Source organism: Neolamprologus multifasciatus, chromosome 22, assembly GCF_963576455.1.
Source record: "Neolamprologus multifasciatus chromosome 22, fNeoMul1.2, whole genome shotgun sequence".
In the NCBI taxonomy this organism is placed as follows: domain Eukaryota; kingdom Metazoa; phylum Chordata; class Actinopteri; order Cichliformes; family Cichlidae; genus Neolamprologus; species Neolamprologus multifasciatus.
This window is the reverse complement of record NC_140459.1, coordinates 32,334,423-32,355,842: the sequence shown is the minus strand read 5'-3', so window position 1 is coordinate 32,355,842 and position 21,420 is coordinate 32,334,423. Positions and strand designations below refer to the sequence as shown.

The following is a 21,420-nucleotide window of genomic DNA, read 5'->3' as shown; positions in this document are numbered from 1 at the left end:
CAGTTTCTGTTGCAACAGGAAATTTTATTTTAGCGTCAATTAATGTAAAACACAGAAAAATAGAGACAGATAAAAGATTAGCTAAGAGAGAAATACAAATGCAATGCTGCCGAGTGCAAACATGATTCAATAAACTAAGGTTGGATACAATTTCCTTGCTGTAGCATATGGTTATTAAATTACATTAGACTGCAGATATTAGCGATCTCTTCCTGTAATCCACTTTCACATGTGACCATGGGTGGGACAGTTATATGAAATGTCTAACTCATAGTTCCCAAACTGTTTGAATAGCATGAAAAAAAATGATTAGATCTTTTACGCATGTCTCACTTCTGCCAAACTTGAAAAATGTCCTTTTACAAAACACTTGTATAATATGCTAGTTAGCACCAACAATGCTGCAGTTCTAGCTGCAAACTGAAACCAAAGCAAACCAAAGCAAAGCAATTCACCAGAAATCAACCAAAGCTGTCAAAAGCTGGGAGGTAGCAGCATGATAACACTACTTACTGACCTCAGTCAGTTATAGTGTAAACATGATGACACCCTTACACCCTGTAGCTCAGGAGGTCGAGCAGGTCATCTACTAATCAGAAGGTTGGCGGTTCGATCCTCCAGTATGCACGCCAAAGATCCAATTCCATCCATCCATTTCTTCTACTGGGATGCAGGGGCAGCAGCCTAAGCAGAGAAACCCAGACCTCTCTTTTGGAGAACAATAAAGCGGTCCCAGGCCAGGAAAGATATCTCATCTCTCCAGCGTGTCCGGGGTCCCACCGAGGTGGCATTCTAGTCGGATCCATGAACCACCAGAACTGGCTGCTTTCGACGTGGTGGAGTAGCGGCTCTAGTTTGACAGTTTGATGCACAACAGTGGCATATAAACACCAGGCAAGTGAACCCAGGAAAGTGAGGAAGTGCTCAATGAAAGTCCACTAGCAGTAGGAGCTTGTAGCAGGGTAACTAAGAGATGGTTCAGGTTCAGCTGATCCATCTCCAGCTGGTCAGCATCAGAAAGGAAAATCTGAAGGAAAGTTTGAAGCCTAATCTTAAAAGCAGAAGAGCTTTGTCTTCGTTCTCTCAGCTCAGTGGAGGATATTTTAACTGTAATTACGCCCTCAAAGACACAAACACACAAATCATTGGTCTTTATCAGGTTTATAGATGGACAAGGTACGGGCCGATGGATCGATGGCATCAATCCAGCGCGGCATCCAGTAGTGGGAGAGCCACTGAGCACGGTCTGGGTAGAGCTTCTCAAACTCCTGTCTATAGTAGTAGGCCTCTTTAGTGTGTGGGGGGTTGTGAGGGAACCTCTTGTAAGCTTCCTCCATGTCATCATCGTTCACCTAAAAAAAAAAAAAAAAAAAAGCGTTGTTCAATCAACCAAAGCAGCAACATCAACTAACGAGCAATGTCCTAATACAGAGCTAAGAGGAACACCTACAGTTTACTGAACCTCTCTCTGTGGTTTAATTAAAGGTTTTAACGCGGTCGTGATTTGTGTATTTGATCAATTTTCTGTGGATTCCTGGCCCGTTCTAATTTAAATTTACTTTAAATGCTAAAGTTTAAAGTTAAAGTAAATCTTTGATTCTGTCAAAGTCGTGCCATTGCACTGAGCTTGGAACTCAGGTTTTTAGTAAGTGCACCTGTGTTATGAATTTGAAAATTTCCTACGTTGTCTTGTTCTTGAGTTATTGCATTCACAAACCTGGGTGTCTGCAGCACCTGAAATCTGCCTGAAATCAGTCGAGATTTACTAGATTGTGAGAAGGCTTTTTTTTTTAGGCAGAAATCAATGTTAACATAAAAACTAGGGATGCACCGATACCGATACTGGTATCGGGCCGATACTGTAAAAGTTAACCGATACCAACTTATTTCATTAATCAGAGGGTGGCTTGTCATTTCTGTTGTAGTTTTTTAGATTGGCCACTAGGGGGCCAATTATTATTTTATTTATTATTTATTTAATAATAATTATTTTGTTTGTTTGTTTACATTATGGACACTCTGCAATAATTTAAAAGTTTATTTTATTCCAAACAGAAGTGTTTATTTATTATTCTGAAAGCTCGAGACAGTGCCAATAGTTCAGTGATATTTTGTTAAATTACAATGTGGAGACTCTGCAATAATTTAACAGAAGTGCTTATTTTTCACTTGAAATTTTTTTGTGGTCATTTTTATTAAGATTTTATTTTTTATCGACAGGGAATAAAATAAAACCTGTCTTCCAATTAATTGTATGTATGTGTGTGTGTGTGTGTGTGGTAGAAGTATTGTTTTTTGTACTCTGTATCGGCAAGTACTAAGATCCAAGTATCGGTATCGTATCGGTTTGAAAAAATTGGTATCATTGCATCCCTAATAAAAACGTTACTGTGAATGCGCCCCAGGGTGGCTGTGGCTACAATGTAGCTGCCATCACCAGTGTGTGAATGGGTGGATGACTGGATATGTAAAGCGCTTTGGGGTCCTTAGGGACTAGTAAAGCGCTATATAAATACAGGCCATTTACCATTTACCAATGGGACCGAGTCAGAGGTTTCTCTACCAAATATTACCATTGACTCCAGATGCTCCTGCAGGTACGTGTACCAGGACTTCTTCACAGATGTCAGGCCATCACTAAAGGCTTCTTTACGCCTCCAGAGAATCTCGTCAGGTATCAAGTCGAGACCTTTGAAGGACTCCCTCAGAAGGTGCTTCTCCACTCCATTCTGGTTTCACAGGACACAATACACTATTATTACAAAGCAAAGTTGCATGATAGTGTGGACGCCAATATTGTACAGACTCACCCTAGGAACCCTCATTTCCTCAGGCAAGGAGAGGTAGTACGCTGTGAATCTGTGGTCCAGGAAAGGCACTCTCAGCTCCAGGCTGAAAGACAGAGCGTCCATTGAAAAATCAATTTCTATCAAATTGTGTGAGTACAGGACAGGGTTACTAATAGGTCTATTAATCAGAACTCTGTCATTAATTTTTATTACTATATTTGAATAATAGTCAGCGTCACCCTATTGGTTGGTTGCATTATTTGGTGACCACTATTGGTTAATCACTGACATTTGATAATGTCATTTATTTGATAATGCATTCATTTAAAATGAATGCATTAGTTATTTTACCACCAAAGCTCTGCAGCTGAATTCCTGCTGTCCACTTTACCCTGCATCCTTTTTTTCCCTTTTTATGGTCAAATTAAAGATGCTTCATGAGCACTACATGCGCTCTGAAAACAATTACAGCCAATTCTGAACAAAGTAATTGTAATTACAGGACATTTTTTCAGCAGAAAATTATCGCCAACAACAGGCAAAATGCAATGTTCCATTTTTATTTATTTATTTTTTGCTAGATTCTTTCAGTTACCGGTCTTAAATCTTTGGGCAGGGCTAGCGAGTAACAAAGAAGGGCTACCCATGTGCAGCAGTGGTGCGATCAGCACGGAGAACATCAAACATGTAGAGCTCCTCCATCAGACGAACGCTGTCCTCTGCTGCAGCTTTGGGTGTTGGAGCCTAGAGGAGAAATAAAGCCATGTTTAAACGAATCCTTTTCGTTTGGCATTCTAACTTTAGGTTCAGTCTGAAGTTTTCCTTCAGACGTTGTGATATTTCTGGATCACAAGTCTGACAATTCTGGCTAACAAAAGTGTTTCATATATTTTGTCTGTAATTATCATTTAAAATCGTTTTTATTTAAAGCAATGAAACGTCAAAAAAAACAAACAAATGCAATGAACTTAGATTTGCTCTACTTTGTAAGGTTGTCCAGATTTTTTGAGAAGTATAATCATCCCAAAGCATAAAGATTTCTGTATTCAGATCAGTTTAAAAAAGAAGCCCGTCTTCTGCACAAAGTGAGAAGTGATCCAAGCATGTCAAAAGTATTCATTCATCCATCCAAATCAATGGATTCAGGTGCTCCACTCACTATAAAATCAAGCACCTAGGCATGCCGACTGCTTCTAGAAATATTTGTGAAAGAATTGGTCGCACTCAGGAGCTCCATTGTGGTAATAAGATTCCAACTGTGCAACAAGTCCAGTTGCAAAATTTCCTTGCCACTAAATATTCCACAGCCAACTGTTAGTGGTATTAGTGAACGACAGCAGCTCATCCACAAAGTGGTAGACTGTTTAAAATCACAGAGCGGGGTCAGCAGTTTGGCAGTTGCCAGGAGAACAGTACTTGTCTGCCTGCACTGTGCCAAGTTGTGGCGTGGTAATCGGTGCAGCAGCAGGATAGGCGAACGCACCTGCAGGACATCCACGATCACATCTCGCCAGGTTAATAGACTGAACTGGGTCACGTCATGTTTTTGTTTGTGTATACTTGTGGCTGGCATCTAGGGAGCTGCAGCCGAGTTACATAAAGAGTAAAAAGTCACTGAATGCTGGATCGTGGTCGTGTCGTGCCTCCTGCCACACAAGTGTTTGGTGAAGGGAGTATTATGGTCTGGGGTTGTTTTTCTGCAGTTGGGCTCGGCACCTTAATTGCTGTGAAAGGACCTCTAAAGGCTTCAGCATACCAACACATTTTGGACAATTTCATGCTCCCACGTTTGTGGGAGTTTTGGGATGCCTCCCTCCTGCTCCAACATGACTGCGCACCAGTGCACAAAGCAAGACATGGATGAGGAAATGGCGTGTCACAAATTTAGAGGATCATCATTTAGCCTGGAGAAATAGTTTGTTGCTTTATAAGAAAGCCCTCCGCAAAGCCAGAACAGCTTACTATTCGTCACTGATTGAAGAAAATAAGAACAACCCCAGGTTTCTCTTCAGCACTGTAGCCAGGCTGACAAAAAGCCAGAGCTCTTTTGAGCCAACCATCCCTTTAACGTTAACTAGTGATGACTTCATGAACTTCTTCACAAATAAAATTTTTATCATTAGAGAAAAAATTACCAATAATCATCCCACAGATGTAATATTATCTACAGCTACTTGTAGTTCCATTGATGTTAAGTTAGACTCTTTTTTTCCAATCGATCTTTCTGAGTTAACGTCAATAATTACTTCCTCCAAACCATCAACGTGTCTTTTAGACCCCATTCCTACAAAACTGCTCAAAGAAGTCCTGCCATTGATTAATTCTTGGATCTTATATATGATCAACCTATCTCTAATAATCGGCTATGTACCACAGGCCTTCAAGGTGGCTGCAGTTAAACCTTTACTCAAAAAGCCATCTCTAGACCCAGCAGTCTTAGCTAATTATAGGCCAATCTCCAACCTTCCTTTCATATCAAAAATCCTTGAAAGAGTAGTTGTCAAACAGCTAACAGATCATCTGCAGAGGAATGGTTTATTTGAAGAGTTTCAGTCAGGTTTCAGAGCTCATCACAGCACAGAAACAGCTTTAGTGAAGGTTACAAATGATCTTCTTATGGCCTCTGACAGTGGACTCATCTCTGTGCTTGTCCTTCTTGACCTTAGTGCAGCATTCGATACTGTTGACCATAATATTCTATTAGAGCGATTAGAACATGCTGTAGGTATTACAGGTATTGCACTGCAGTGGTTTGTATCATATCTATCTAATAGACTCCAATTTGTGCATGTAAATGGAGAGTCCTCTTCACACACTGAGGTTAATTATGGAGTTCCACAGGGTTCAGTGCTAGGACCAATTCTGTTTACATTATACATGCTTCCCCTAGGCAGCATCATTAGAAGACATAGCATACATTTTCACTGCTATGCAGATGACACCCAGCTCTATCTGTCCATGAAGCCAGATAACACACACCAATTAGTTAAACTGCAGGAATGTCTTAAAGACATAAAGACTTGGATGGCCACTAACTTTCTGCTTCTCAACTCAGATAAAACTGAGGTCATTGTACTCGGCGCTGAAAAGCTTAGAAATTTGGTATCTAACCAGATTCTTACTCTGGATGGCATTACCTTGGCCTCCAGTAACACTGTGAGGAACCTTGGAGTCATTTTTGACCAGGATATGTCCTTCAACGCACATATTAAACAAATATGTAAGACTGCGTTCTTCCATTTGCGCAACATCTCTAAAATTAGAAATATCCTGTCTCAGAGTGACGCTGAAAAACTAGTTCATGCATTTATTACTTCCAGGCTGGACTACTGCAATTCATTATTATCAGGATGTCCAAAAAACTCACTGAAAAGCCTTCAGTTAATCCAAAATGCTGCAGTAAGAGTACTGACAGGGACTAGAAAGAGAGAGCATATTTCTCCTGTTTTGGCTTCCCTTCATTGGCTTCCTGTTAAATCCAGAATTGAATTCAAAATCCTGCTCCTCACATACAAGGTCTTAAATAATCAGGCCCCATCTTATCTTAATGACCTTGTAGTACCATATCACCCTATTAGAGCACTTCGCTCCCGCTCTGCAGGCCTACTTGTTGTTCCTAGAGTATTTAAAAGTAGAATGGGAGGGAGAGCCTTCAGTTTTCAGGCCCCTCTTCTGTGGAACCAGCTTCCAGTTTGGATTCGGGAGACAGACACTATCTCTACTTTTAAGATTAGGCTTAAAACTTTCCTTTTTGCTAAAGCATATAGTTAGGGCTGGACCAGGTGACCCTGAATCCTCCCTTAGTTATGCTGCAATAGATGCAGGCTGCCGGGGGATTCCCATGATGCATTGAGTTTTTCCTTTCCAGTCACCTTTCTCACTCACTATGTATTAACAGACCTCTCTGTGTTGAATCATATCTGTTATTAATCTCTGTCTCTCTTCCACAGCATGTCTTTATCCTGTCTTCCTTCTCTCACCCCAACCGGTCGCAGCAGATGGCCGCCCCTCCCTGAGCCTGGTTCTGCCGGAGGTTTCTTCCTGTTAAAAGGGAGTTTTTCCTTCCCACTGTCGCCAAAGTGCTTGCTCATAGGGGGTCATATGATTGTTGGGCTTTTCTCTGTATCTATGAAGCGCCTTGAGGCGACATTTGTTGTGATTTGGCGCTATATAAATAAAATTGAATTGAATTGAATTGAATTGATGAGTGAGTTTGGTGTGAAAGAACTTGACTGACCTACAGAGTCCTGACCTCAAGCCGACAGCATTCCTTTGGGATGGATTAGAGGGGAGACTGCGAGCCAGACCTGTTCATCCAACATCAGTGATCTGTCTGACAGGCTGAAGGTTCAGGCTTAGCCTCTGTCCTGCTTTTCCCTTCTTACTGTTGCCAAAATGCTTTCTCATATGGGGTCATCTGACAGTTGGGGTTTTTGTAGGGTCTTTACAATATGGCACATAATTTGCTGCAAATTACAAGAAATGTAACACTGAAAACAATCCCGTCGTCTGCCTGTTGTGGTCGTGATAGTCGCTATTAGGACAGTTTGTTTTTAAGAGGGGGAAACAATATCACAACCAGTGCATCATTGTTGTGTTTGTTGTTTTGACTGTGTTCACCTGATGGTTTCGATCTCTGAATATAAATTAACTAGTCTGTTTGGGAATGCAAACTTTGAGGTAGCAGGAGTCATTGCTTGGGAGCAGGGACCGTGGGAGTCATGTTTGTGTTGCTCTGGTTTTCCCTGGGACCACAAAGAGCGTTATGCTACATGATGAGTCTAGATTCAGCCTATGCTGTCCAAGTGTGGAGGATGAAGTGTACGGGGTGGCATTTCCCTCAATGGAAAAACAATGCTTTTCACCAGTGGAGGATATATCAATGCGTCGAGTTATCAAAGTAAGATTCTATGACCAGTGACAACACATGATCCCACAGTGTTTATGTGGACGTGGAAACGATAAAATAGCCTGCCTGCAGTTCTGACCTCGACCCCACTGAACACTTGTGGGTGTGCTTAGGTTTGCTGCTCATGTCAGTGACAGACGTAACCAGACTGGCTTAGTTGTGACAAACAATGGGATGCCGTCCCACAGAAGTGTGTGACCAAGCTGGTGGTGCCAGGATGTTGTGCATGTCTCTTCTACATTCTACTAAAGCAACTCTCTATTAAATGAATACATTTTTAATCTGCCAATATTCTTCAGACTTCAATTATCAGCAGTGTTGGTCAAGTTACTTGAAAAAAGTAATCAGTAACTAATTACCGATTACTTCCCCCCAAAAGTAATCCCGTTACTTTACTGATTACTTATTTTCAAAAGTAATTACTTAGTTACTTTTTAAAAACACAATTTACAACCTGAATAGGTGATAAAGTGATAGATCTTTCAGCCCAATTCTACTTTTTCTGCATAATCATCATACAAAATGTAATCAAATGGAAAAGTCTCTTTTTAAAACTTGTTTTATTAGTTTTAATCTTTTAACTTTATGCATCAAGCAAAAATTTAATTATCTGCAACATTCTCTGACTGGAGGAAATTAGTTTAACATTTAAACCTATTTTCTGCACATTCCAGCACATAAAATAAAATATTTTTTTTTGTGTTTACACTCAGTCTTTCAAATAGATGCAAGTAAAACACAGCAGAAAATAAATAAAATTAAAGACTAGCGGTCCTGTTGCTCTATTTTCACCTGTAAAGCAGGAGTGGGGTAGGCGGAGGTTTACCCCGGTGCAGGTGTGCAGCGGTCAGTGGAAGAATCCGCGAGTTTCTCTGTGAATTTCCCATTACGTCGTAGCTACTCGGTGCTTGTTTGGAAGTTTAGGGTTTTTTTCGCTGTAAAAAGAAGTTTTCTTCCCACGCACAACGGACACTAATGTTTTTGTCACTTTTTATGGAATCAAACTCAAAGTAAGGTCAGTACTTCCACGCTTTAAACGCTGCACGCTCATACTCTCTCTGCACTCGATATATGATCCATTGTTGATCTGCACACAGCTGTTGTCATGAACGTCGCACTCGCTTACGTCACTGTCATGAGACATTCTCGCAAAAAATCACGGTTTTAGTAACGCAGTAACGCAGCGTTCCTACGGGAAAGTAACTGTAATCTAATTACCATTTTTGCAATAGTAATCCCTTACTTTACTCGTTACTTGAAAAAGGTAATCAGATTACAGTAACTGCCCATCTCTGATTATCAGTAGCCCAGTAAGCAGTTTGGCATTGGCAGAGAAGATTTGAGATGGCCATAGTATAAGGTTTGTGAAGCACTGTTACACAAATTTCATTGTTTTTTGTTCTAAGTTTATGTGTTGTCACAATTCTATTACATTTAAGATAAATCAGCCTGAAAAAACAAAGGTAAACCATCAAACTCACCTTGTGGAAGTAAATGTATCCCTGCGTCAGCTCATCAGAACCCTCTCCAGAGAAGATCACCACACTGTCAGTCTTCTGTCTGATGTACTTTGAAACCAAGTACATTCCTGTACAGTTAATAGTAAAAGAGTGTAAAGTGCATTCCTGTTCATGTACCCTTATAAAAACAAATCACAACCCACTGAATGTATAATATACAACTAGAATGCTGTATGTTTGATTACAGTACAGTTAATATCCTACATGTCGCCTTCACCCACTTCTTTGACCATTTAACAAACTCACTCAAGTTTCAGTTCATCAAGCAACTTGTTTTGATTTGGTGCTGTACAAATAAAATGTAACTCATCATCTTAAAACTCTAAATAGATCAAACTTTTTTACACTGCAAACCACCAAAACCATTTAAAGTAAACAGTTCTTCGTTCATTCATTCATTTCAGTCTAAACCAATAAATATTTATCACATAAAAGAAAATTAAATGCAGAGAAATATTCTGCACACATCCAAAACCAGATGTAGACGTTATTTCTGAGACTGGTATAACCTAATGTTTCATGTGTCGTTTGCTCGGTTGTTACTTGTTCAGACTTCTCTTCTCTACACTTTTCCTGTCAAGTAACAACTTAATATTTGATGGCTGCAGCTCAGGAGGCAGAGCAGGTCGCCTACTAATCAGAAGGTCGATGGTTCGACCTCCATCTGCTCCGGTCTGCATGCCAAATATCCTTGGGCACGATACTAACCCCAAGTTGCTGTCCAATGCATCCATCAGAGTAAGAATGTGAGTGAACGTTAGAAAGCTCATACTTATAAGTAGCATAGAAAAAAAGTGATTGTGCGAATGGGTGAAGAGGACAAGTTGTGTAAAACGCTTTAAGTGCTCAGAGTAGAAAAGTGCTATATAAGAATAAGAAGTCCATTTACCATTTATTCTTTAAATTGATTTTGATGCTGTGCAAAAGCCTTGAGCCACCAATCATTTTTCTATATTTTGCATTTTGGAAGCCAGATTTTCACATATTGCTGTCTGTCCAGCTGCTTGTAAAGAGCTAAAGTTATCTTAGGCTACGTTCACTCTGCAGGTCTTAATGCTCAATTCCGATTTTTTGATCAAATCCGATTTTTTTGTCTGCTCGTTCACACTACAAATAAAATGCGACAGCAAACGCGCTCTAGTGTGAACGCTCAAAGCGGCCGCATGCGCAAAAGAAGACGTCACACACAACGCGCTCTGTTTAGACCCAGACCAACAGTATTGTTTGACTGATGGCCCTTAATATAAAGACTTCGGACTTCACGTTTCCCAATTTTTGCTTTAAGTTATTTTGTTATTTACATAATAATGTAAATAACCTAATAATGATCCTTATTGCTGTTTTAGAGGAGCGCTGCTTCAAAGGATAGTTGCAGATTTCTGTCAGAATCTGCAGATTATACAGTACAAATAAAATGTTCACGTTTCTCCAACGTTGTCTTCCAAACAGTTTCACCGGATGGCCAGGCAGCGTTCGCGATGTCTTCTCCGGCGCTGATAATTGCCGTCTGTCTTGTGTCGGTGACGTAAAAGACGGATTTAATGCGACATGACCGTTCACACAGCAGTCGCTTTCTAAAACATCAGATATGTATCGGATTCAGTACCACATACGAAAGTGACCCAGATCGGATTTGAAAATATCGGATTTGTGCCGTTCACACTGTCACACCATGATCGGATATGGGTCGCAGAGGGTCAAAAAAATCAGATTTGATGCGCTTTGTGTGAACGTAGCCTTAGTCACATAACGCAGCCGTTTCTGTCCTTGAACCAGTTTGCTCTTTACCATTGCACTTTCGTCCTGTCGTGCAATAAAAATTAATGTTCATATCCTTCTCCAACAACTGAAATCAGCTGAGTTCAGTTCACTTGGTGGCTGTAGCTCAGGTGGCAGAGCAGGTCAGCCACTAATCAGAAGGTCGGTGGTTCGATCCCAGGCTGCCTCGTGGCTGCATGCCAAATATCCTTGGGCAAGATACTAACCCCATGTTGGCCTACTGGTGGTGGTCAGAGGGCCCGGTGACGCCTGTGTCCGGCAGCCTCGCCTCTGTCAGTGTGCCCCAGGGTGGCTGTGGCTACAATGTAGCTGCCATCAGCTTAGGGACTGAGTAAAGTGCTATACAAATGCAGGCCATTTACCATTTTACTTTCCCAGAATGGAGTTAACTTTAAGAGCAAACTTGTTCAGGAAAGACAAATAAGTACTAGATCGTATAAGAGCATGAACTGTTGTCTGTCTACATGTTGGCCCTTAGATGCAATGCATCTCTCCGGGGATTGGCATCAGCTTTTCTGCAACTTTATTTCACATTATTGCCAACATAGGACAGGCTTGCCAGGGGGGGCAGCAAATTTTATGTGGTGGCCAGTGCCCCCTCTGACGCCCATTTGGTGGTGCCCCTGATACAAGGCCACGTAAATTTTGATAACTTTTTCCTTTAATAAGTGAAAAAATAATTTAAAAACATGTTTGACAATGTAAAACATTTAAGTTTGACAAATAAGCAAAAAACTAAAATCAAGAAGATCAAACTTTTTCACAGCACTGTATATAAAGTGCTTTGTGTTCCACTCACCCACAGAGGCACGTATGGTGGTGATGTCATAGCTCTCCAGGTGGAAGATGACGTCCTTCACAACTTCAATACCTTCTTCTACAGTGAACGTCACCTCATGGTGTTCACTACCAATATGATTGGCCACCTGACAAAACACCAATAGATGATTAAAAACACAGCAAGACCTTTTTTTAAGGAATCGGTCACACATGCCAATGTTATAAGCTTCAGGCTACGTCCACACGTACACGGGTATTTTTGAAAACGGAGATTTTCCATTTTCGTTTTAAAAAATAATCCCGTCCACACGTAAAGGCAGAAATGAAGGAAAACGCTGCTAGGAACATGCCAAAGCAGCAGGTGGCGATATATTCCTAACCGTGCAGAAATGTTGGCCAATCAGAAGTCTAGAAGCCTCGGTGGGAAAAAGTAAACAAAGCTGGGACATAGAAGCAGAACCGAGTCGTATGTGTGGAGGGACAGTAACTGTGTGTGTATATGTAAGCATTTAAACACTGCAGAGACAATTAACAGTAACAGTATTGTAGAAATTCATTTCACCGAAACAATAACGTGGCGCACAGTGTGACGTCAAAAAAGGCGCACACCTTTGACGCTGCGTTTTCTGCGTTTTCTCCGTTTTTCTCGTCCACACGTAAACACAAAAACAGAGTTTTCAAAAATATCCACCCTGGCCGGAGTTTTTAAAAATCTCCGTTTTCAGAGACCGAAAGCGCCGTTTACGTGTGGACGAAAGGTGCAAACGCATAGAAAAATCTGCGTTTTCAAAAATACCCGGGTACGTGTGGACGTCGCCTAAGTTATAAGTTAGAAACAGGTCTTATAAGTGAGGACAAACCTTGCGAGCAGCTAGGACGTCTGGACTGTCGTCTGATCCGATTGCAAATGTCTGAATGGGATATGGCAGCTTCTCCTCTTTGGCCAGTTTCACAAGCGTGGCAGCAACCAAACTGGAGTCCAGACCACCTGAACAGCAGTAATATACATTTATATCCTATACCTGGAGTTCCAGAGGGTTCTATGCTGAGAACAACTGGATAGATAAAGTTGGGCATCATCTGAATAGCAGTAAAAATGCATGCAGTGTGTTTTAATGATAAGAAAAGCTACTATAATGTAAACAGAAGGACCAACACAGAAGCCTGTGGAGCTCCAACATTAACCTGTGTGTGTGAAGAGGACTCAACGATTGGAATCTATATCTACGTCATATCTAGATAGGATTCAAACACAGTACGGTACCTAATGTCTAATCGCTGTGATAAAATATGATAGTCAGCAGTATCGAATGCCTGGTTGAGGATTAGGAGGACGAGCAGAGATTAGTTCTAAACCGTTCCTCTCCAGATGATCAGAAAGCTGTTTTATAATCACTCTTTCAAGAATTTTTGAGAAAAAATCAAAGATGAATCAAGTGATGTGGTGGTTTAATTACTGCGAGCTCGAAGGCCTGTGGTCTGTAGCCCGTTAGCATTTAAGCTCGAAGCATTATTTAATAATAGGTCTTCTTTGAGCAGTAGTTGTACAAAACAAATATGTTTTTTAAAGTTTGGAGAAAGTAATTAGTGAAGTTAACTCAAAAAGATCAAGAGATTAAATAACAAATGCTGCATTTCTAACAAGGCTTGGACTGGAAAATGATTTACTTACAGAAGTCAAAGAAAAAGCTGTGAGCTTAGTTTTTAAGGACTAAGATTTAAATCACTGTGTGACCAAACGTGCAGGAAAATACAAGAACTTGTCGGATGCTTTGCTAGCTACACTGCAAAGCCGACAATGATTTATTTTTATTTTTGTTACAAATCTACACACATCCAGGGATGCAGCTGACAAGGCAAGTTGTTTCATATCCCACACAAACTGTTTTCTGATGGAGAGCTTGTTAAAGAGAGCTGGGAGGATAAATCTGTGCACTTGTTGGAGCCCAAAACAGACTTTAGCTTTTTTGCTGAACGAGAAAAGTGAACTGAAACATCTAAAGCATTTATCGTTTTATATTTGTAAAAGAACTATTCAGTATTTTTTAGCCATGTGTTAAATATAAAATGAAGTACTGATATAATTATTGTTTTCTTGTTTATGACTTGGATTTTCGACTTACTCCACAATTTTATATCTTTATCTTAATACAATATCCTTCATCTTTTGATTACCAGTAACATAATCCAAATTAAATAATTTACTGCTCTTGTTGGAGTTGGAGAAAATTAATATTAAGCATAGAGGTCATTATTGGTTCGTCCCTGTGATTAAAGTGTAATTAAAGTAGTGGGTTTTTTTACATTTTAAAAGAAGCCAATTGAGTTTAATAACAGTTTAAATCCCATTCTGAGGCTGTCATTTACGCCAGCGGTCCCCAACCCCCGGGCCTCGGACCGGTCCGTGGGTCGTTTGGAGAGTTGAGGCTCAGGTGTGAAATGTATAGTTTTCAGGGTTTTTATTGGTTTTCAGTGTTATTTTGTTATCGTTTTTATCGTTAACTCCGTTTTCCTGGGTCTTTTCACGTGTGTTATGAATAAATCTTCTTTTTTTCAGTACCGGTACTAGTTTTATTTTGTTGTATTTTTCCACGACACCTTAAAGGCCGGTCCGTGAAAATATTGTCGGGCATAAACCGGTCCGTGGCGCAAAAAAGGTTGGAGACCTCTGGTGTACAGTATCCACATGGATGTTAAAATCACAATAGTTTGGGAACTGTTTGGTGTTTGGTTGTTTAATACGATGGAATGGAAGCTGCTTCATTTAAACCAGGGTGTCAAAGTCATTTCAGCCCACTTCGACCTTCAGTGGGTCAGACCACTGAAACCTTTCTGTCAGTGTAAAGAAGTTCCATATTGAACAGTTTTTCTACATGATACAGATAAAGCAACTCTTTGGTGTTGTATTGTAAGAAATAAATGTATAAATAAATCCAGTTTTGAGGGGGTGGGATGCATTCACTGCTAGGGAGAACACACATAAGGTTTAAGGCCTGGACAAGTTTGAAACCTTTTTTCATTAACAATGGAACATGGCTGAAAACAAACTGATATCACTTTAGCTCCTAATTTGATAAATTCTGCACTCAGTTTTGCAGTCTCCAGTATCACTGAAATACAGCCAGATGCTGCTCGTTTTACGTTTTCGCTTCTTTCTGCTACACTTGCTGTCTGCAGAACGTCTGCCCCACTTCCTTCTTTCACATAATGGCACGATCTCGGTCTGTCTTTGCATGTGATTGGCTGCATGGTGTGCAGATTTGGCTCCCACCTAGAGATGGGCCATTAATAACTGACATATGAAATTATCTCACAAGCCAAAAGTAATTGTGTTCGGCCCACAGGCCAGATGTTTCACACCCCTGATTTAAATGATCATAATCATTCTGCTGTATCCAGGCTTTTCTAAAGCAAAGTAAATGTTGATCAATTATAAACTCGTGTACTAGCAGGGAGAGACCTGATGTTTACAAATCCACATTTCACTGTTTTACTCTTTGGTGCAGTTGAGCAGACTCTACAGTTCTTGATGAGGACGCTGGTTTGAGCGGGGAGCCAAGGAGGCCATTTACATGAAAAGGGAAAGACCATCTCTGAATCGAGGAGGGGGCCTAAGGGTGCATCTTTCGCCATCTTACATGCTGTGATTGCAGCCATTCCCCAACTCTCTGTGAATGGTACTCATGGCCATTGATTAATGATCTTTGATCAGTGGTTGTTGATCAATGGTCATGAGAATTTGAATATTAATGATCAAGAAACTGACCTCCCAGCTCACTGTTTGTCATTGGTTGTAGTTTCAGTCATTATGCAAATGTCCTGTTTATAATGTTGAGGAAATCTACATTCGGTCACTTGGATGAGTGACGAAACGTTTCTCCCACTGAAAACGTCCAGATGAACAGAATCAACTTTTTTGGGATGATTCTAACTTCAGCGGGCGGTGCCATAAGTCATCCATCACATCTACTACACCTTCCCTATTTGAGTAGCTGCCGGGGCCCAGAGGAGAGAGCTGTGTGGTTTGTGCGCAAGCTGGAGAGGGCAGCTGAGAAGCTACATGTACAAGATGACCATGACATTAACCCTTTAAGACCTACCATGGAACCAAGTCTGCCAGAGCTTATATCTTATTTGTACATGCTGTGGAGCCATTTTTGGGAGCATTTCAAGTTGATATACATCAATAAAACTGTTATAGCCTAAATTTTAATAATATGTCTGGACAGTGGTGCATAGTGCATAGTAATTACATAAATTGCAAAAAAAAGTGCAATAAGCGACAAAAAATTTAAAACAGTTTTTGTTTTTTAACATATATTTCTAGTTAGAGAAATTTAAGAGGCTTATCCCTCAAAACTGTAAATGCAAAAAAGTTGCACAAAATAGTTTCTCACCACAGGAAATTTATTTTGAGTGTCTTCATAGTTTTATTTTTGAAATACACCAATTTTTATACACTGCAGGAAAAACGAAAATAAATATTATAATGCAAATTTGCAAAAAAGCAGCATATGCATCAAAATAAACTATTTCCAGCAGTGCAATATGAGTCCTAAGCATCCCAGAAACGACTCAGAAAGTCATGAAGTCAAAGATAACTTTTAAAAACACCAGTATAGGCTCATGAGGCCCTGATGGTAAAAAACTACATTTCCGCAAAATGACGTCACTTCCGGTTTCGGGCAGGTCATGGCGGACATACGATAGTTCGCGCTGACGTCTATTCCAACGTAGGAAGTGTTACAAACAGCTGATCGGATCTGCAAAGCCTGTTTCTGGAATATTATGTTTTTGTTGCTGCAAGTGCTTTTTATGCAGTTTTTGCAAAGCTATATGTGGAAGGAAACTGTGACAGAGGACAAGCTGATGGCATAAGATGTAAGTACAACTCCTCCGGTTTCATATGCAAAAAAAAATTATTGCGCTAGCTCACGTGGTTGCAGAGCTACTGGGATTTAAAAATAGTTACGCAAAACGGAGCGTGCTGCTCTGACCGGTTTTAAAGGGTTAATGCTTATGATCAGTGTATATTAACTTTTAACCACAACTCTATATGTAAATTAGATTGCGATGAATTGCAAATAAAACACTTTTTCACTTGAAAGCTCATCACAGGTAAGTGAAGTTAATGTTACTGTCAGACAGGTCGACTTACTCACACAGAATACGTCTATGTATGAACGCTAAAGTAGAATAGCATGTCTCAAGGCACAGAAGCCAAATGAAAATGCAAGCCCTTAACATAAGATTCACTCACACACACACACACAAAAACAAACATGTTGTGCTCCACATAGCAGACGTTACCTGACAGAAGACAACCAATTCTCCTGTGAGCCATGAGACGTTTCCTTACAGCATTTTCAAACAGATTTCTGATGTTGCTCTTCACCAGTTCCTCATCCAAACCTAGGAGACAAACTCTTTAATGTCCTTCACAAACACCATCTACCACTAGAAATGCTTGATGTTTAAAGTGGTGAATAGACTCTTACTTATAGGTAGTTTCTCCACTGTGTCATAGATGGCATGAGAAGGCTGCTGTCTGCAGCAGTGAAACTGCTCCATCTGAATAGACTGAACTTTGCCACTTGTCTTTAAATCAAAGACCTCAAAGTGTCCAGGGGGGAAGGGGACAATGCTGGCAGGAGCACCCATGCCATGGGTAATGTCTATCAAGCCTGTGATCAGAATAAGGTTAGTAATGCAAACATATAAAGAAGCAACCTTCAAGCAATATAAACCATCCCATTACCTTTGGCCTCCGAGCACAATGCAAGGAATCCATCGTCTGTGAGGAGTTTGAACAAAGGCCTAACACCATACGTATCTCTTCCCACATGCACTTTTCTGTTGGCAGTGTCCAGAAGAATGAAAGCAAACACACCATCCAGGAGAGAAGCCATCTTCTTAATGCCAAAGCGGTCATAAAGGTGGAGCAGAATCTCACCATCCATTTTAGTCTGGCAATCAAACTCAAACTGCTTCCTCAGCTGGAAGAACAAATGGCAACAAAATGATCATTTAACTTTCATCAAACTCGAGTAGGGTTAGACCCTTTACCGCTCTGGATTTCCCCAGATGAGAACTGCTTCTGTCTCTTTAGGTTAAGAAACAGGTCCTGACTGTCATTTGCACTGAACCGAATTGCAGTTATCCTTCTTGGAGTCCCTGGTAAGAGGCTATCAATGACAAAGCACCATGTTCCAGCATAAGGGTGTCCACAGGTACTCTTAGCAGCAGCATGCCCGAGGTTGCAGATTAATAAATGGTTATGGTGGCTTTCATCAGACCTGTGGCTACTTTAGACACTCTGGTGACACAGCCGACTGCTGTCAGCCGATTACCACCTGATGGCGAGTTGGATCAGGGGGTATGGGAGGATTGTGGTTGCAATTATTTGATTATGGATGCAAACTGCATTTCGTTGCCCTGTACCTGTGACATGTGCAATGACAATAAAGTTGAATTCTAAAAGCGCTAAATAAGAATCAGTCCTTTTATCATTTATATTAGAGCGTATTATGTTCTACTAGAGACTTTAGTTTGCAGTAATGTGATAACTGGATGAATCCCCTGCTCGAGAAAAATACTTCTTTAAACAACCACTAAAGTTTCAGAACAGAAAGGAGCAGAAGTCTTACTGTTTGGTGGTTGTAAATCTCTCCATTGTAGCAGAGCCACATGTAAGGAAACTTCTTGAGGCGCAGCGGCTGCATGCCATACAGCTGGTCCACAATGGCAAGGCGGTGGAAGCCAAAGCAACAGTTGGTGAAGCCATTAACATTCTCAAAGCGGAAAGCATCAGGGCCTCTGTGAGCTATTTTCATGGCACAGGTGCACTGAACTGACATGCACTCGTCGCTGCCAAACAAAGCCCAGATACCACACATTTTGCTGCTGTGGACAAAAACAAAGAGGCATGTAGATTACAAAGAGATTACACAGAGTTTAGATTTCTAGAAATGCCTACATAAAAGAGATGATGTGCAAATACAACGCAGTGAGTTGGAGGATTTGGTCACCAGCTTCAAAATGACACTTCAAAAAGCTCAGAGTCTACCCCTCGGATCTCTAACACAGCCGTCCTTCAAACAGTAGCTTAACAATAACGTAACCCTAACAAAATATCCTTCATTGTTCCTAGTACAATGGGTTTTAAGTAACAGGACATCTGATCATCATGCTTTACAGAATTCCCACGCTCCATGAACATCATCATGCTTTACAGAATTCCCACGCTCCATGAACACAGCACACTGATTTTTGAATTTGACTCCAATCACGTTTTAAACTAAACATGTAGACGAAGATCGCGCTCTACAACTGCCTGTGCTTCTGAACCGAAGCGTTTGAGTTAATAAGCCACGAATTGAAGTCTCTGGTTGCTTCGGACGCACCTGTCCTGCCTCAGTCTGTAATATAAACTTTAACAGTTACTACGAAATAACTGGGGGGCTTAGATAATTAGATAGTAGACAACAATCTGTGATAGAAACTGTCTTCCTTCAGTTAATACAACTACCATTAAGCGCCATTCATAATCCTACCAATTAAAAATATGCTCAGCTACAACAACTAATATCCGGAAACTATTTGTGGCTTTCTAACGTACGCCGCGTGCTCAGTTGAACCATTTGTCCCGCCGTGAGCTCCAGCTGCGGTGTTATAGTCGGACCGGTGTTCCAGATTAACTGGTGATGGTCGCTTTTAGCAACCAGTCTGCTGGGTGCCTCGGATACGCTGAATTTTTTTATTAACACTGTACACAGTTGGACAGTGGTCAACATTTACATAGCACATGAGATATACTTTTAAAATTGTAATATATCTAAGTAAAATTACACATGGCAGTTTTCCCAGCATGTTTGTGCTGTGAACGCTTCCCAGTGGAAAGCCTCATTCCCGGGCATTAGCTTATGATAAAGACAAAAAACGCAATCCAACTTACCGTTTTCACCTGAAAACTTCCGCAAAGAAAGACAGACTGTTTGAATACTTGTGGCTAAGATGACGCAACGTTTCAATGAAAAAAAGAGAGAGAAAAAGCTACAGGGCGAAGGCATTTAATAACCGGATGAGTTACCGCATCTTCAAAATAAGAGCCACGGAACAATAATGGCTCTACAATGATATCAAGGTGTTGGAAAAACGTGGAAAAATAGAATGTATTATGAAAAACACAAACTAGAAAAATAATAATTGTATGGATGCCTGGTAGATATGGTAGACATGGTAGGCAATTTATTAAATCATGAAATTAGACGATTTCAAAATGATAAAATGAAAACTAGGTAGAGATCTTGAGTTTTACTTTGATAAATTCCCTATTCATTTATTTCTAGCAACGGGTTGTTGACAAAGTTGTGTCTGCCTGCAACACTAAAGCCACACCTGCGCTCTGCACGATCTCTTCATGTGCAGTCTGTCACGAAAATGATTTGGCACAGCAGCAACGTTGGTCTTTTTCGCCGCTTAGATCCCATCTACCTGCAGATCTAGTTTTGTAAATGTATTTCCAATGGAAACGAGCTCATGCTGCGAATGCTTGTGTGGTATGATTCATAATGAACACTTGTACCTATAAAAACAACATGTCATGTCATGTCCAAAATCCTGTGCATTTGTTCCTTTCTAGCTTGACACTGCAACTGCATGCAAAGTTGCATCATACTTGAAAACTGTGTTGTGATATAATCAAATAGTATAGCAGGTTTTGTTAAGCTCTGAGAAAGAAGCTGTAAAATGGCTCCTCTCTAAAATTGCACTTCACTTTATTGGAATAAACTGTTTGAGATTTGAGATCTTGGAAATGATTGAGCATTAACTTTGACTATTAAAGTGACAAAGGAACCCTCAATAAATAATATTAATTTATGTTAATTTCTATATTCACACAAAAGTCTGAGGGACTAAAAACACTTCTAAGATCAGTCAATCTTCAGCACAGTTTTGGTATATAGCCAGCACAACTATCATTGGGTATATCATGAAATAGCAAAACTGCCTCTCCATCCGTCATCTTCTGCTTATCCGGGGCCGGGGCAGGGGGGCAGCAGCCTTAGCAGAGAAGCCCAGACCTCCCTTTCACCAGACACCTTCTCCAGCTTGTCTGGGGGAACACCAAGGCGTTCCCAGACTGGCCAAGAGATATAATCTCTCCAGTGTGTCCTGGATCTACCCTGGGCCTCCTCCCGGCGGGACATGCCTGGAACACCTCACCAAGGAGGCATCTTCGGTGGGAGGTAGGCAGGTGAGCCGTTGCACCCTTACCCTCCTGGGGCTGGCTGGTTAATACCACTGTTTCATCCTGAACTTGGCAGACCTGACCAGCCCCTTGACCAATCTCACCTGGAAAGGTGCCCTAGTAACTTGTAGAACTATGGCAAGCTCATCCGAGCCTTTTCGATGTGGCTTCACAAAATTATCACAACCACAACAACCGTGAAAATAGTTGGCTTTACATTGCTGCTCAATCCCAGCTGCCTGATGATGTGTGAGTGAAAGACAGAGAGGGAGAGCGAGCGACAGAATTTCTGTTATAACCTTCATTTTATGGACGCACAGTGTGAGCACTCAGGTCACATCAGAGCATCGGGTCGTATAGTGTGAGACCTGCATTGTGACCTACGAACTTCTA

The 21,420-nt window shown here is 40.8% G+C and overlaps 1 protein-coding gene across 5 annotated transcripts; it reads right to left on the bottom strand.

Moving 5' to 3' along the window:
• Positions 1–81: 81 nt before the first annotated feature.
• Positions 82–19,881, bottom strand: asns (asparagine synthetase). Of its 5 annotated transcripts, none has more exons than XM_085148949.1 (12): positions 19,732–19,881; positions 18,425–18,680; positions 17,536–17,773; positions 17,276–17,461; positions 17,088–17,189; positions 12,638–12,765; positions 11,797–11,923; positions 9,180–9,286; positions 3,433–3,533; positions 2,811–2,892; positions 2,574–2,729; positions 82–1,352 (listed from the first exon to the last, which is right to left on the bottom strand). In XM_085148949.1, exons 2-12 carry the CDS (start codon positions 18,671–18,673, stop codon positions 1,143–1,145), a joined length of 1,686 nt encoding a protein of 561 aa, XP_085005075.1. In that variant the 5' UTR covers positions 18,674–18,680; positions 19,732–19,881; the 3' UTR covers positions 82–1,142. The 5 variants fall into 5 exon arrangements, with proteins under 5 accessions (XP_085005075.1, XP_085005077.1, XP_085005079.1 ...); XM_085148951.1 differs by having other exon boundaries at positions 18,425–18,677; positions 19,732–19,873; XM_085148953.1 differs by lacking the exon at positions 19,732–19,881 and adding an exon at positions 19,396–19,414.
• Between the last annotated feature and the right edge of the window lie 1,539 nt (positions 19,882–21,420).

Bases quoted from the DNA above. Each gene is read 5' to 3' on its own strand.
- asns (XM_085148949.1), bottom strand. From the start codon at position 18,673: ATGTGTGGTATCTGGGCTTTGTTTGGCAGCGACGAGTGCATGTCAGTT. The intron at 17,774-18,424 runs GTAAGACTTCTG...TTGTTCTTCCAG, and splicing joins AGATTTACAACCACCAAACA to CTGAGGAAGCAGTTTGAGTT. The intron at 2,730-2,810 runs GTGAGTCTGTAC...CTGTGAAACCAG, and splicing joins AGGAAATGAGGGTTCCTAGG to AATGGAGTGGAGAAGCACCT.